The sequence below is a fragment of the Protopterus annectens genome, chromosome 11.part0, assembly GCF_019279795.1.
Source record: "Protopterus annectens isolate FY-2018-M chromosome 11.part0, PAN1.0, whole genome shotgun sequence".
In the NCBI taxonomy this organism is placed as follows: Eukaryota; Metazoa; Chordata; order Ceratodontiformes; family Protopteridae; genus Protopterus; species Protopterus annectens.
The window spans coordinates 278,925,553-278,942,444 of NC_056745.1; the positions used below are offsets into that span (position 1 = coordinate 278,925,553).

Below are 16,892 nucleotides of genomic sequence, written 5' to 3' on the forward strand. Positions count from 1 at the left end.
GAGGAGGCCCCCGCAACTCAGGAGACCGTGAATCGTTTCGTGGATCCTCCTACCAACGTCCCTGAGGGACTGCCCGACTGTGCTACTCTGGAGCCAGTCGGGGGCCATTTTTCGAGGCATCCTCTAGCCTGGGAAAGTATCACTCAGGATCAATGGGTGCTCCGAATAATTACCGGAGGTTACACCATTCCCTTTCTTACACCCCCTCCCCTATCCAGAAAAATCCCAGACGTTCCACCCAGTCAAAGAGATCAAGCAGCGCTAGAGGTTTCAAGGCTGCTGGAAAAAGGAGTCATCCAACCAGTCCCCTCAGACCAGATCGGATCAGGAACTTACTCAAGATTATTTTTGGTGCCAAAAAGGACAGGGGACCTGAGGCCCATTCTGGACCTCAGCCGTTTAAACCGATTTGTACTGAAGTCCAAGTTCCGAATGGTCACTCTTCAGTCCATTTTCCCTTTATTGGAAAAAGGAGTATGGATGTGCTCCAGAGATCTCAAGGATGCTTATTACCACATCAAGATAAACAAGGCATCCAGGAGTCACCTACGCTTCCAGCTGGGAGCCAGTCACTACCAGTTTCATGCTCTGCCTTTTGGTCTCACCACAGCCCCCAGGGTGTTTACCAAATGCTTAGCAGTGGTGACAGCCCACTTGAGACGTCAAGGATTCCAGTTTTTTTCTTATCTGGATGACTGGCTTCTCACTGCCCCCTCCAGGCATCTACTTGTTCGAGCCAAGAAGGCTACCATCACATTGGGCCAATACCTAGGGATTACCTTCAACTGGGAAAAAATCTGTGTTGCGGCCATCACAGTATGTTGCGTTTATCGGTACAGAGCTAGACTCCGTCCAAATGAGAGCCTTTCTTCCAACAGAAAGAATCAAAGTGCTACAGGCTCAGGTGTTAGCCTTACTACCCCTCAAGAAAGTCCAAGTCAGACTTGCTCTTCAACTACTAGGGTCCATGGCGGCTACCATCATGCTAGTACCACTAGCCAGGCTACATATGCGGATCCTTCAGTGGCTGGTCTCGGTCCAGTGGTCCTTTCAGGAGTTTACTCTGTCTTATCCCATTCTCATCACGGAACAATGCCGACAAGACCTGTGTTGGTGGCTTCAGTCATCCAATCTGGACATAGGGAGACTGCTGACCCCCCCCCTGTCTCTTACCGCCACAATGACCACGGACGCTTCCCAGATAGGTTGGGCTGGCCATTTTCTGGGCAGAACAGTCCAAGGCACATGGCAAGATCACGAGGTACACTTGCACATCAATGTCCTGGAAATGAGAGCAGTGCTTCTAGCGTTACAAGCACTTCAGAGCTCTCTTCCCAAGGGGACGATTGCTATTCTTTCCGACAGCATGTCAGTCGTCTGGTACCTAAACAAGCAGGGTAGAACCAGGTCCTATCCCCTTTGCAGAGAGGCCATGAGAGTGTGGAACTGGGCGGTGTCTTCCCAACGCTTTCTAGTGGCAACACACATTCCAGGGAAGTCCAATGTGATAGCAGACAGGCTAAGCAGAGCTATTCTGATGCCTCACGAGTGGTCATTGAACAACCTAGTTGCAACTCAGATCTTCTCCAGGTGGGGTCAACCTTGCTGCGATCTGTTTGCCAGCTTCCTCAATGCCAAGTGCAGCAGGTACTTCACTCTGATTCCCCCCCCCTGGGGGAGTCACCCAGGGATGCCCTAGCCCACGATTGGCCCCCAGATCTTCTCTCTGCCTTCCCTCCGTTCCCTCTATTATCAAGAGTGATTCAGAAGGCAGCTTCCTTGGGAAGCAAGATGATGCATATCGCACCATACTGGCCTCGTCAAGTTTGGTTCCTCTTTCTTCAGAAGTATACAGTGGACGGCCCTTGGACTCTGGAACTAGTACCAGACCTATTGACTCATCAGTCGGGTCAGTTCCATCCATCCCTACGAACCCTCAGGTTGACAGCGTGGCTGCTCCACTTCCATCCTTAGTTAGACTACATTCCTTTTCACCTGAGGTGTTGCATATTCCGTCGTCCTCCCACAAGTCGTCTACCAGAAAACTATACTCTAGCAAATGGAAAAGATTTGCTATCTGGGCTGAAGCACACAATCTAGATCCCTTCATAGCCCCCTTGTCGGCGGTATTAGATTTTTTGGCTATGCTCTTCAAACAGGGTTCCGCTACCTCCACTATTAAGGTACAGCTGGCAGCCATTTCTAACTTTCACGTCTCACATGAGCCTTCCCTTATGGGCCATAAACTTTGTAAAGCCTTCCTGAAAGGAACCTGGTTACTCCGTCCTCCATTGTCACAACCAGTTTCACCATGGGATTTAAGCTTGGTGCTTCAAATGTTAACTTCTACCCCCTTTGAACCGGCTGACACTTGTGGATTAAAATATTTGTCTTGGAGGACAGCCTTTCTGGTCGCCATTACTTCAGCCAAGAGGGTATCGGAGCTTCAGGCCCTTTCCATAAAGCCCCCGTATTTCGTCTTCCATAAGGATAGGGTTTCCTTGAGACTCAACCCCTCCTTCCTTCCTAAGGTATCTCCTACCATTTGTCTTCACCAATCCATTGAGTTACCAGTTTTCTTTCCAAACTTTTCAAATGAAGCGGAATTCAAATTCCACCAGTTGGATGTTCATAGACAACTAAGGTTTTATTTGCACAGGACACAACCCCACAGGAAATCGGATCAATTGTGTCCTTCTCAGAGAACAAGAATGGTAGCCCTGTGACTAAAGGTACTATTGCTAAATGGATTAACGCTGTATCTCCTTTATTTATGCATCAGCAGGCAGAGATTTACCTTTCCCAGTTAAGGCTCATTCTACCAGGGCCATGGCTGCATCAGTAGCTTATCATGCTAGGCTCTCCTTGGATGACATCTGTGCTGCAGCCACCTGGTCTTCTCCGCACACCTTTGTTTCTCATTACAAGCTTGATTTGGTGTCTAGAGACCGGGCTTCCTTTGGTTCCACGCTGCTCAGGAATATTGTCAGTGAGCCTCCCAGAATGTAGGTGCTAGGGACGCTGTCCCTTCAGTTAAGAATGTGGCGAGATAGGACCACATTACATCAGTTAGTTATGTACTCACCATAACGTCAGATGTATGTGGTCCATCTCGCCTACATTCTTACGTATCCGCCTACCGTCCCTCGACCTGTTGGACTTGGAGGAGATTATGTTCTTAGACCCTTCTGAGGATGTTATTTTTTCTCTCTTCCTCCTTGTGTTATTTCTAGGAGGTTTTGTATGTCACTCTGTTATATTGTTGGCAAACAAGATCTGGGGGTTTGGGCGTGGTGCATCTTGGGATACTAGGGCTAACCCAGCCGATCAGAGACTTTGAGCTAGTAAATAGTGGCTGAGTCGGAGCCTATTCTCGGCTCCGAACCCGTCAGTTAAGAATGTAGGCGAGATGGACCACATACATCTGACGTTATGGTGAGTACATAACTGTTTCATCTTTTCTGACCAGTCTAGCATTCCAGATAAACATTCAGAAATCCTCCTTGACCGTTATACAGAATTGTCTTTTTAGGATGTCTGATAGACAGTCTGCTGCAGAAGGCTTTATTTTACCCAGGAGAAGGTGGATTTTTTTATCTGGAAACCTTTCTGAGCTTCTCAACTCAATCTCAGATTTCAGCTAGAGAGTTTCTTAGGATTTTGGGGTGTATGGCTTCTATGATTTTCATGATTTCTCTCACCAGGTTACACATGAGAAAGATTCAGTGATATCTAAAAACACATGGACTCAATACTTGCATCCTCTAAATTTTCAGATACTAATCTTGGCTTTAAAATAAATGAACTGCACAGGTGCAGACTACAAAGACAACCAAATAGAGATCTCCCCAATTTCTCCTCAAACTCCAGCATAATCTGCAACTACAGACACCTCAGATTTTGCTCTGGGGGGCAGTTTCTATGGGGTATAGGTTCAAGACCTGTGGGATTCTTCAGACAGGCCAGATAGGGTTGCCACCTTTCGTTGTGGCTAAAACTGGACAAAGGACCCCTCACATCACATATAACCATGCCCATTCCCGCCTACGTTCTACCCATTTTGTGACATCATTATGACATCAGCAGACAGAGAACGCCCTTTTTTCCCCTTCCTGATGCCTGCTTTCAGCTAATTCACTATGCTTTTCTAAAAAAGCATAGTAAATCAGCCAATTTAACAAACGTTGCTAGTCTGTTTCCTTTTTTGAAACAGAATACCAGAGTTTGTACATTGTTTTCTGGACTACTGGAGAATCAATTTGATTTTCAGATAGTCCGGAAAAAAAAGCAGGGGTGGCAACACCAAAGCACATAAATATTAAAGAGATATGGGCTGTGATCTATGTCTTTAAAACTCTTTATCATCCATGGTCCCTAGGACCTCTCCAGACACTTTTAGACAACACCACAATGATATCTACTAAGCAAGAGGGTTCAAATTTGTATCCTGTAGGCAGGCTGGCTAAGATTGCTTGGAAATTAGTTCTTCAGCATTCTTTAACCCTCCAAGCATCTTGTATTCCATCAGAGCAAAACAAAGTGGTAGAGAAGCTGAAAAGATAGAACTTGATCAAAGGGGTCTTCCAGGAATTTATCTCACTGTGGGGAACACCTCTAATAGATCTGCTTGCCTGTTTTCAAAACAAACAGCTTAACAGATGCTTTTTCATTCCTTTGGGTGGAAATGTTTTTTTTTGTTTTTTTTTGCATTCCACTCTTTCCACTTATATCGAGGCTAAGTTTTAAGATTCAGAAGCACTTTCTAAAAAAAGTTTGTGGTTACTCCCTTTTGGCTCAGGCAATATTGGTTCTCCCTTTTTAGGTTATTGGCCAAGGTCAACTACACAAGCTTCCTCACAGTCTGGATCTGCTCAGCAAGACTGGTGGAATTTTCTAGTTGGTGCCTAGCTAATAACCGAGGCCCTATCAGAGATTATGTACTACTGGTTCTCAATTATTTTTGTGAGTTACTAGCCTCTGGCCTTTTGTATTCCTTTATCAAGGTACATCCTGTGGTCATTTCAGCATGTCTGCCCATGATTCCTCCATCTTATTTAATGTTTTTTATCAAAATGGTTTCTGAAAAGAGTATTACTCTTCAGACCATCTGCAAACAGATTGCTATTTCCTGGGATCTTAAAATTTTGCTGGAAAAGTTAACCATACCTCCATTTGAACCTGCACACCAAGCAAATGTATGGTTCATTATTCTGACATCTGCAAGAAGAGTATTTGAGTTGCAAGCTTTCATTGTTGGTGAACCCTATTTGGTCATCCATAGGGATAAGATATTATTAAGATAAAATCCCTTATTCAAGCCCAAGGTTGTTTCAGAGTTTACTTTGAATCAGGCCAGTAGTCTGTCAGTGTTCTATCCTGACCCTCAAAACTAGGTAAAAAAGATTCAACATACTGTGGACATGCATAGGCATCTCAGGTACTGTCTTGACAGATTCAGGTCTTTTAGAAAGGCTTATCAGCTGGGTATTTATGTTGAGACTTAAAAAGGACAACATATATCAGAACAGATTATTTGCAGATGGCTGCCCTTAGCTATTGCCTTTTGTTATATCCGCCTTGCTAAACCAGATTCAGGCAGTATCAAGGCACACTCTACGAGAGCCTTGTTTTCTACGAAATCATATTGGAAAGAGGTGGACTCTAGAAGCATTCTAGAGGCAGCTACATAATTTTTTGTCTTTACCTTTGTGAAGCATTAAAGACTGGATTCCTTTCTTAGATTCAGGACTGGCTCTGCTAAAACCATTCTCCAGGGGCTTTTAGATATGTATCCTTCCTCCCCCCAGGTTGGATAGGCTTTGGCAATCTGCCCATATACCCTAAAGGCTAAGGCAGCAGTGGGAATAATGCGCATAGTACAGTTGTGTAAGTTGCAGCTAACCATAACAGTACATGTTCAAATTCGTCACACCTGCAGTAGCTACTGCCACCCTCCTTCTACCAAGCATTGTTGGTAAATAGTGTGATGGGTGTTTCTTTTTTGTTTACTTCAAGATGAATAGCATACTTTATTTTAAATAAGAAAGTTGTGAAGAGTTTTCACTCTTACTGCTGATTTTCCCTTCTCAGGACTGTCCAGTCAGTAGTCAAAAGTGTGGGAGGAAACTGGAGCTTTTAGAAGCTGGCCAATTGTGTCTTAGATAAGACACAACCCATGGAGCCTAAAGGCTATTGCAGGATTGAGGAATTCTAACATCTACTGTTATGGGTAAGTGCAAGTTACACAACTATACTTTAGACTTGTTCTTTAGTTACCTCAGTAGTCTTTTTCAGAAATTCTGCTGTTGATGACATTTGTAAATCAGCTGGATGGTCTTCTGTGAACACACTTGGAAAGCACTAGAAGAGGAATTTCATTTCCAGATCTAGATCTTCCTTTGGTGGCACCTTCATCAAAGTTATGTTTTCCAAGGGGAGCACCCAGTAGGGCGCGCATGAGTCACTGTCCTGCTAGTCACCAGGGATGGATATGCTCTAACTGGATATGAAAATTATGTACTTGCCCTGATGATAGATCTTTAAGAATGTGCCCATCCTTGGTAACAACCCACCCATCTTCCCAAACAAGATGATGTTAAGTTGTCAATCTCGCCTTCATTCTTGCTTGATGGGTTCGGAGCCGATCCTCGGCTCCGACTCGGCACTTTGCTAAGCTCGAGAGTCACTTTTACCAGCTCGAGGCAGCCCCATATCCCATGATGCAAGGCGGTAAGTACCCAGATCTCGTTTGCCGCTTCGCTGATGAGGTCCTCCTTTTACCAGCTCCTGGTAAGTGTTTTATATTAAACTGCTTTTAGCCCCTTTTCACTTTTAAACTTAATATCTGACATTTTTAGTTTATATTAAGCCCTTTTTGACTAAAATTATCCTTCCTCCTTAATTGTTTTAGTCAGGCCTTCCTCCCCCCCTGTCAGGGTGTGTGTGTGTGTTGAGGTTTTACTGTTTCAACTATAGTTTAGTTGTTTGTTTGGGACTGTGTGGTTCTGAGTTTGTCCACTATGTCCAAAGAGCAGAGGGTCTCAGGCTTTAAGAAGTGTGACTCGTGCTGTCAAAAGATGTCTCTGACAGACGGTCACACTTCTTGTTTATATTGCCTGGGACCTCTCCACCTGCAGGACTCCTGTGCGATTTGTCATTCCTTTAGCCAGAGAGTCCTGCAGGAGAGGAGAAATAAGTTGATTTTAAGGGGTCTCCTTAAACCGGAGGGCTCTCCGGCTAAATCGGCTCCGAGCAAGACTTCAATGTCTTCCAAGGCCCAGGCTTCTGTGTCCAAGCCTGTGGCCTCGGTTCCGACTCCTTCGGAGTCGAGATCGGCTCCGGCTGGAGCCGATCCTGGTTTGCAAAAACCTTCGGCACCGATGGCTATCGGTGCCGATACTGTTACGGTCACATCGGTGTCGGCTCCGACTGGCTCCGACCACCATGTGGCTCAGGCTTCGGTGTTGGCGCCGACTGGCTCCGACACCGTTACTGTTATGTCTGTATTGACTCCGGCTGGAGCCGATGCATCGAGACTTTCTGTCGGAGCCGAAAAGTCCTCGGCTCCGGCTGCATCTATGGTCTCTTCGGCTCCGATGGTTCCTTCGAGGAAGAGGTCCAGGTCCCCTTCCTTGGAACCGATACTCTTGGCTCCGGCCTCACCTCTCCTCTCGGAACGGAGTCATCGGAGCCGATCATCTAGGTCATCCAGGCTTTCAGACCATGATTTAGAGAGGGTGGTCAGTAGATTATTGAAATCACAGGCACTGGCCCAGATGCTGCATAGTCCGTCTCAACAGACGACTATTAGTCCACACCCTCTTGAAGTTCCTCCTTCGACTCTACCTCAGAGTTTGGAGCTGGAGTCTTCGGGGATAGTTTCTGCTATGGCTGAGGGGCGGATACCCCCCCTTCTGCACCCTCGGCATCTACTCTTATCTCCTCTTGAGACCTTCCTTAGAGGGATTCGTGGTTGGGCTTCCTGGTCTCCTCCGAGGGGTGAGTGGCATCGGACCCTTGTCCCACCCCACTCTTCCCCTTGGAGCCTCGGCCTTGGTGAGCTCGGCTCCGACATCTGCCTCAGAGCCTTCCCTTTCGGTGGGCCCTGGAGTTCTGGTTTCTTCGGAACAGGTTCTCTCGGACCTCCCTGGGAGGGGGGCCTTCGAGGTGATGAAGAGTGTGCTGGCCACTGGGCTCAGCCAGCAGTCTATTCCCTTAGCTCCTCCTTCTACAGTGCCTGTCGATATCTCTGCCATCTCTCTTGCTCCCGGACCCAGAGATCCTCCGCCTCAGGTTTCCCCACTGGGAATAACCCCCTCTTCCGAGGATTCTCCTGATCAGTCAGGAGATCCTCCATGCAAGAGGACTTGTAAGAGGAAACACCTAGACTCCCCTGAGTCTATCACTTCAGATACCGACTTAGATGAGTTGGAGGGATCCCCAAGATCCCCCTCTGAGGATGTCTCCTTTTCAGACATCATAGAACTCCTCAAACAGAGGGGAAACTGGGCCTCCACAAATCCCTCTGAGGATGAGTCGGTATACCTAGAGGCGTTTGGATCTCGGCCCTCCACCTCCTGGGTGTCTCCGCCTTTCGACCCCCTTATGGAGGTTATTGCTCGAAAGGCTTGGGCTGCTCCTGACTCTGTAGAGCCAGTTCCTAGGAGGCCATCTAAATTTATTACTGCCCCGGAAAAGCAATTCCTTACGAAAGGTGTCCCTGTTGATGCCATGGTGGTGGCAGCTGCCACTATGAAGGAACTTGCAGATCCTTCCGTACCTGTCCATCCTCCTAATAAGGATTCTAGGACCATGGATAGGTATGGTAAGCGGATGTTCTCTTCAGCGACCTTGGCTACGTGTTCGCTGAACTACTTATGTCACTTCACCAGACTCCAAAGGGACATCCTTAAGGAACTAGGTGAAGTAGTACAGGATCCTACAGCTGCAGGGGCTCAAGAGAAAATTGCTTCTCAGCTAGGAATCCTTAATTCTATAGCTAACTCCTCCATGCGACTGATATCATATGCAGCAGATGGAGCGAGTAGAGCCGCAGGTACAGGGGTGGCTCTTAGACGCCAATCCTGGATGCGGCTCTGTAATTTTGCAGATCCCTTTAAGGCCCTTCACAAACTCTCCCTTTGATGGGTCAGCTTTGTTTGGCCCTCAAGTGAAGGATACATTGACCAGGTGTGAACAGGACGGCAAGACTCTTTCTGCAGGGGTCCATTTTTCCACCCCTTCTAGACCTTACCCTAAAGGACAGAAGGGTGGAAAGATGTGGTTCCAAATCCCAAGGAGTCACGCCGGATACATGTGGTCAGTTTAACCCTAGAGGCAGAGGGGTAATAATAACAGACGCGCTCTAGAGGCAGAGGGGGTCCACAGAACCAGGGAAGCAGAGAGCCTCTCTCTGACAAGCCCTTTCAGCATCCCTGAGATGTTGCCCGACTGTCCATCCTTGGAGGCAGTCGGGGGAAGACTATCGCTGTACCCAGAAGCCTGGCGTTCCCTCACTCAAGACAGATGGGTACAGTCGATTATATCCGAGGGTTACAAAATTCCTTTCGAGGAAAGTCCCTTCTCTCACACAAATTCCCTTTCAGATGTACCACCCGGTCTAAGGGAAGTTACAGAGTTAGAAGTATTAAAACTTCTACAAAAAAGAGCCATTCAGCCAGTTACAACAGACCATTCAGAGCCCGGAATCTACTCAAGATTCTTTTTGGTCCCCAAAAAGACGGGAGACTGGAGACCAATATTGGATCTCAGCAGACTCAACAAGTCTGTGAGAAAGACAAGATTTCGAATGGTCACACTTCAGTCAATTTTGCCCTTCCTAGAGAAGGACAACTGGATGTGCTCAATAGATCTTCAGGACGCGTACTATCACATAAAAATTCACAGACGCTCCAGAAGATTTCTCCGCTTTCGGCTGGGGTCCAATCATTTCCAATTCAGAGCCCTGCCCTTTGGTCTCACTACAGCCCCCAGAGTGTTCACCAAATGTATGGCAGTGGTCACGGCTCACCTGAGACGTCAAGGATTCCAGGTGTTTCCGTATCTCGACGACTGGCTCCTTTCAGCCACCACCAGGCATCAACTTCTTCAAGCCAGGGATTACACAATAAATCTCTGCACTCAATTGGGAGTTTCGATCAACTACGAAAAATCCTCCTTATTGCCCTGCCAGTCTATTACTTTCATAGGCGCAAACTTAAACACTGTTCGGATGTCAGCAACCCTCACAGACCAAAGAATCTCAGATATACAAAGTCACGTGAGGATCATCCTAGCCAGCAAAAAAGTACAAGCCAGAATGGTTCTGAAGGTGTTGGGCCTCATGGCTGCGGCCATTACCCTTCTTCCCCTGGCCCGCTTCTACATGCGCCTGCTTCAGTGGATGTTGTTCACTCAGTGGTCTTACCAACAACTTCCAATGCGTCACCAAATCCTGGTGACACAAATTTGCAGGAATCATCTTTCATGGTGGATTACTTCTCCCCAAATTCACCAAGGCAGACCCTTTGTATCCCCGGCCCCGGTAGCCACTGTCACTACGGACGCCTCCCTGATCGGGTGGGGGGGTCATTATCAGGGCAGGATGGTTCATGGGACGTGGCAACCGTTCAAATACCACCTGCACATAAATGTCCTAGAGATGAGAGCAGTGCTTTTAACATTGCAAGCCCTCAACGACTTTCTTCCCTTGGGAACAATTGCAGTTCACACGGACAACATGTCTGTAGTATGGTATATCAACAAACAGGGCGGAACCAAGTCCTACCCCTTGTGTCGAGAAGCTCTCAGACTCTGGCAATGGGCGATCTCCTCTCATCGGTTTCTGGTAGCAACGCATATCCCTGGGAAAACCAACATTTTAGCGGACAGATTGAGCAGAGCTATTCTCATGCCTCACGAGTGGTCTCTCAAACAATCTATAGTGGAAGAGATTTTTCTAGAATGGGGCTGCCCTTGTTGCGATCTTTTTGCTACTCCCCAAAACAGCAAATGCCCAGACTTCTTTTCTCTCTTCCCGCTGCCAGGCCATCCCCCCAGAGACGCTCTAACCCAGGATTGGCCCCAGGGACTTCTTTATGCCCTTCCTCCCTTTCCACTGATTCCACAAGTTCTCCAGAAAGCCACCGTTTTGAGAGCCAAAATGATTCTCATTGCTCCCTATTGGCCTCGACAAATTTGGTTTCCGTTCCTCCATCGTCACCTTTTGGTGCAGCTGTGGCATCTGGACCCAGTACCAGACCTTCTGATTCACCAATCGGGTCAGCTGCATCGGTCTATCCCTTCTCTCAACCTCACAGCATGGTTGCTCCACTTCCTTCCTTAGCCAGGCTTCATATGATCTCTAATCCTGTTAGGGACATCATAGTAGCTTCCCTAAAATCCTCTACTAGAAGGATTTATACCAGCAAATGGAAACGCTTTTCTTGTTGGAGAAAAGCTAAAAATATTGATCCCTTTACTGCTCCAGTCCAAGCAGTTTTGGATTTCTTAGCGGAAATCTTTCACGCGGGCTCTTCTTCTTCCATGGTCAAAGTTCAGTTGGCTGCTATCTCGAACTTTCATGTCGGGTTCGCAGATCACAACATTATGTCCCACAGGCTTTGTAGAGCCTTCTTAAAAGGAATTTTTCTCCTGAAACCTCCAGTCAGGAGTCCTCCTCCTCAATGGGACCTAAATTTAGTGCTGACATCCTTGATTCTTCCTCCCTTCGAGCCAGCTGTTTCATGTTCCCTGAAATTTCTTTCATGGAAAACTCTATTCCTGGTTGCTATTACATCGGCTAGGAGAGTGTCTGAACTTCATGCTCTCTTTGTTCGTCCCCCCTATTTGGTCTTCCACAAAGACAGAGTATCCTTGAGAACTAATCCGACCATTTTGCCTAAGGTCGCCTCAGACTAATTTGAATCAGTCTATTGACCTTCCTGTATTTTTCCCAAATTACTCAAACAGATCGGAACAAAAATTACATTATCTTGATGTTCACCGCCAACTCAGATATTATTTGGACAGAACAAAACAATTCAGGAAATCCGATCAGCTCTTTATTTCTTATGCTGATAACAAAAAAGGCCTTCCCGTCTCAAAAGTGACCTTATCTAGATGGCTTTCTTCTGTCATCTCTGAAATCTATCAGCTCAGGGGAAAACAGCTGTGCTCGAAACCTAAAGTGCATTCAACCAGAAGCTTAGCCACTTCCACAGCCTTTCAGGCTAGACTTCCATTAGACACTATTTGTGCAGCAGCCACTTGGGCCACTCCTCATACCTTTGTTTCTCATTACAAATTGGATTTGGCCTCCAGGGACAGAGCCAGTTTTGGCTCTACAGTTCTCAAGAGTCTGTTCCATTGAGCCACCCAGGATAGAGGTGCTAGGACGGTCCCATCAAGCAAGAATGAAGGCGAGATTGACAACTTAACATTGAGAAGTTATGTACCTACCATAACGTTCCATGTTAGTTGTCTTCTCTCGCCTTCTTTCTTGCGACCCTCCCTCCTTCCCCTGGCCTGGACAGACCTTTTTCTCCCTACATGGAAGAATGCTTCTTAAGACCATACAGTTCTGGTCTTCCTAACCCATCCTTCAGGCTTTTTCTCTGCCTTCTTTCTTCCTTTTGGGAAGTTTTTTATGCTAGGTGTTATTGCCTATAGACAACAAACGAGATCTGGGTACTTACTGCCTTGCATCATGGGATATGGGGCTGCCTCGAGCTGGTAAAAGTGACTCTCGAGCTTAGCAAAGTGCCGAGTCGGAGCCGAGGATCGGCTCCGAACCCATCAAGCAAGAAAGAAGGCGAGAGAAGACAACTAACATGGAACGTTATGGAAGGTACATAACTTCTCATTTTGTTCCTTGTATTATGCTGTTTAATGTATCTTATCTCAGCTCTAGAGAGGGAGAGAGGTACATTGCATTGTAGGATGGGGAGGTACTAGCAGCCTGGGAAAGTTTGGTTTGCTGGTCCTAATGGCTGCGATGTTAGTCCTAAGTGTTACTAAGCCTGGACCTGCTCTTGCAGATCTGTGGTTATGGTAAGTACATAAGTTCGTCTTTCTTGCCACTCTGGTTGTGACGTCTGATGTTTTCATATATTATGTCTAGCTAATGTGCAGTTGTAGCAACTTGTTATTTTTCTTCTGATTATTTTCATTGAACAGTAAAATGTACGGTGTAAATAGATGGTTGGCTTTCTATGGGAAGACATGATAATCCAGTATTAGCTTGGTATTGGTTTAGTATTACTCGATGATCCTAGCCCTTCCCTTTCAAAACATTAACTCTACTTTTTGATATTAGGTATAACATCGTTCTTTACAAGTATCTGACTTTTTCTTTCTTACTTAGGAAGAGGATTATGGCACCTGCAGCAAGAAAACAGACTGTAAAATCAGCTAAACCAGTACAAGATGATAAAGCACTGCTTGCTTACGAGTTTGAGGAAGAACCAAAAAAAGACCTTAGTGGATCTGAGGAGGATGTTAGAGAAGGTAGAGATTTCAGCAGCTTGTTACAGTACACATTTTGTAGAATCAGATGGTTAAAGTGGTTGTGTTTATACTGATGGCAGTTGCCACATTTATGTTTGGCAGTTCACTGCATGAATTATTGCATCATGTTAGGAAGAAGTAGAGCCTAAATATATTTGTTATAAATGTATGCATGCCAAGTCCAGGTGTGATAGCTTAGTATTTTCTACATTTCTCTTAAATCAATGTGCCTCATTGGCCAGGTGTGTGATAAAAGTGTCGTCAGACAGATGTGGTGATACCCTGATGAAATAAATGGGCTTTGATTTAATCACCATATTTATGTTAAAGAGTGACAGTTTAGGAGCAAATAAAGGCAATCCTTTAAATTGGGATAAAAAAATATCTGACACATTACCCTGGATGGATTTTTGACACGTGTCCTTCTGGGATGGAAATCTAAATATTTTGGTTATAGACCTTATCTGATAACTAGAGTGTTCTGCAGTGAATTGTCTATTTAGATTTCCTTTCCTATAATCCCTAGCATAGCTATTACTTCTGTTTTGTTATTGCATGTTTCCTGCTAACACGTCATGGGATTGTGTCTCAGACTAAGAGAGTACAGCTACCACCTGTGCCTGTCAATGCTTTTCTGCCAGTGGACAGTTTGGATCTCAGTGCTGAATTAAGTATACTTTTCTCTGCACTTATTTAAGATGTGATTCAGTAAATATTGTGTGTCTTTGATTCGGTAAATATTGTGTGTCTATTTGCAGTTAGTTGCCTGAAGTGTGAAAAAGTGTAGCCATCGGGGCTCATTGAAAGTTGTTAAACTGCTTTTGAATTCCTGTGTTAGTGTTAGTGTTAGCCTGGGGGTATGAGCTTGCATTAAAATCTGTGTTGGTTACATTTCTAGTAATCATTTTCTTCGGAGTTGTTGGCTACTGAAACTTGTCTGCATATATCAACTGGACACAAGCTTATTTAAGTGTACTTTTCTCTGCACTTATTTAAGATTTGAGTCATTAAATATTGTTTCTCTGTCTATTTGCAGTTAGTTGCCTGAAGTGTGAAAAAAGTGTAGCCATCTGGGCTCATTGAAAGTTGTTAGACTGCTTTTGAATTCCTGTGTTAGTGTTAGTGTTAGCCTGGGGGTTTGAGCTTGCATTAAAATCTGTGTTGGTTACATTTCTAGTAATCATTTTCTTCGGAGTTGTTGGCTACCAAGACTTGTCTGCATATATCAACTGGACACAAGCTGATTTAAGTATACTTTTCTCTGCACTTAGTTAAGATTTGAGTCATTAAATATTGTGTCTCTGTCTATCTGCAGTTGTTAGTTCCCCACTCCCCCTCCCTGTTTCCTGTTGTGGTGTTAATCTTGGTGGCTTTTTAATTGCCCATCCCTGCTGTAAATGTGTTTTTGGGCACTCCTTCTGGACCCATCTCATTTTCTCACTCAACTGAGTACAGTGAGATCATATTTTGATTTCAGATACTCCTACCAGTCCCATCTCCTCTGCTGTGTACCGAGAGAGCACTTGGGAAGGACATCCCTATAGTATATTAATCTGCTCTGTTCCCTCCCACTCCACAAAAAAAAAAAAAAAAATTGCACTTCATCTGCCTTATTGAATTTGTGTTTCTTCCTACTTTATTACCTTATTTTGCTTTTGCCTTTTCTTAAAAGTATTCAATTGAATTTATTCTGCTACATTTATTACTGCTTGTTATTAATTCCGCTGTGGTGCAGCGGTAACGTTGTTGCCTCACAGCAAGAGGTTCTCCCGTTCAATTCTCGACTGGAGTGTGGGGAGTGCCTTCTGTGTGGAGTCTGCATGTCCTCTCCGTGGTTGGGTGGGCATTCGAAAGACATGCGTAAATGGGCGTGCCTTCGCTGAAGGTTGAACGTCGAGCTGGCACCTCGGCGTTTATGAAAATCTCCTGCCAGTCATTAGCGGACCGGAGTTCTGCTGTGGCGACCCCTAATCGGGAAAAGCCGAAAGGCAACAACAAGTAGCCTGATTAAATTGTAACTGTTTTTCTAAGGCTTTTGGTTTAAGCACTTGGGCTTCAAACCAGTTGTTTTACATTAAGAAGGTTTGTGGTCTGCACTGCTGTGGCAGGACAGGTAGCGTACATCCTTCTAAATTGGGAATTGCTGATTGAAGGCTCAGTGTCTGTTATTCTAAAAGTGTTTTAGTTCTGGGTTAAGCACCTGGGATTCAGGCCAGTTATTTTACATTAAGAAGGTTTGTGGTCTGCATTTTTGTGGGAGGAGAGCCTAGATTCTGCCCTTCTGAGCTGGGAATTTCTGGTTAAAGGCTTATTGCACAGGCTTATTTGAATTGTTTCTTTCTGTAATCGGTACGCCTTGTTTGCTGTAGCATAGACTAGATTCAGGCCTTCTGGATCTTGCTTTGTTTGTATATCTTGTGCACTGATCCAGGCCTTCTTTCTTGGAGGTTTCTCTGCACCCTAGTGGCAGGAGTGTGCAGTTAAAACTTGTCTGAAGACTGCTGGAACAGGGCTCAGTTTTGAGCTTTTTAACTGGTTAATTGGGTAAAGTATTGTTTTGATTGTATCTGCTCTATTTTCTGAAAAAAAAACCCCAAAAATAAAATACTTGTTTCCCACCTTTCTGAACTAGTATAGTCCAGTTTTCAGGTTATTGCTGAATCTGGGGCTGTGTTACAAGTTTCTGTGTTGCCCATACCTTACTTGGATAGAAGAAAGTTTCTCTGTTCACCTGTGAGAGAGGGGAGCTTTGAGCAGCCTATCTGTCCCTGGTGGAGTGGTTTCAGCCCAGAAGTTAGCAGTTTCTTGGCCATTTTGGGCTAATTTCTGTCTCTTTCACTTCCCTGCTATAAAAACCGCATTTGCACGGTTTTTGTGCTTGTATTCTGCTCAGCAGGTGCCTTCCAGGTATCCTGCAGAGTCTACAGCAGCAGAGAGACAAAAGAGAGACTTTGAAGTGATTAAGTATCATTTTTCTGCTTTTCTTGCTGTCTTAACCTAATTCCGCCTAAAACGCCGAATTTTTAGCGTTCCTGTGATTTAAAAAGTTTGTTATTGCTACATATTGTACTTATTTGCTGCCTGCACTATGAATTAAGTTGTTTTTGTGTTAAATAATCTGTTTAACTGTTGTAGGCTACACACTAAAGTGCTATAGCCTTTTCTGTGCCTTTAAAGTGTTGTTTTGATTGTATCTGCTCTATTTTCTGAAAAAAAAAACATATATATACTTATTTCTCGCCTTCTGAACTAGTATAGTCCAGTTTTCAGGTTATTGCTGAATCCAGGGCTGTGTTACAAGTTTCTGTGTTGCCCATACCTTATTTGGATAAAAGGAAGTTTCTGTGTTCACCTGTGAGAGAGGGGAGCTTTTGAGCAGCCTATCT

At 45.1% G+C, this 16,892-nt stretch overlaps 1 protein-coding gene across 1 annotated transcript in view; it reads left to right on the plus strand.

Annotated features, from left to right (window-relative positions):
- SYCP3 (synaptonemal complex protein 3) overlaps positions 1–16,892 on the plus strand; it is a 1,713,853-nt gene that overhangs the window by 331,741 nt on the left and 1,365,220 nt on the right. The window contains exon 2 of the mRNA XM_044087754.1: positions 13,364–13,506. Coding sequence (XP_043943689.1) covers positions 13,374–13,506 — 133 coding nt within the window. The 5' untranslated portion in view covers positions 13,364–13,373. The remainder of the gene's footprint in view (positions 1–13,363; positions 13,507–16,892) is intronic.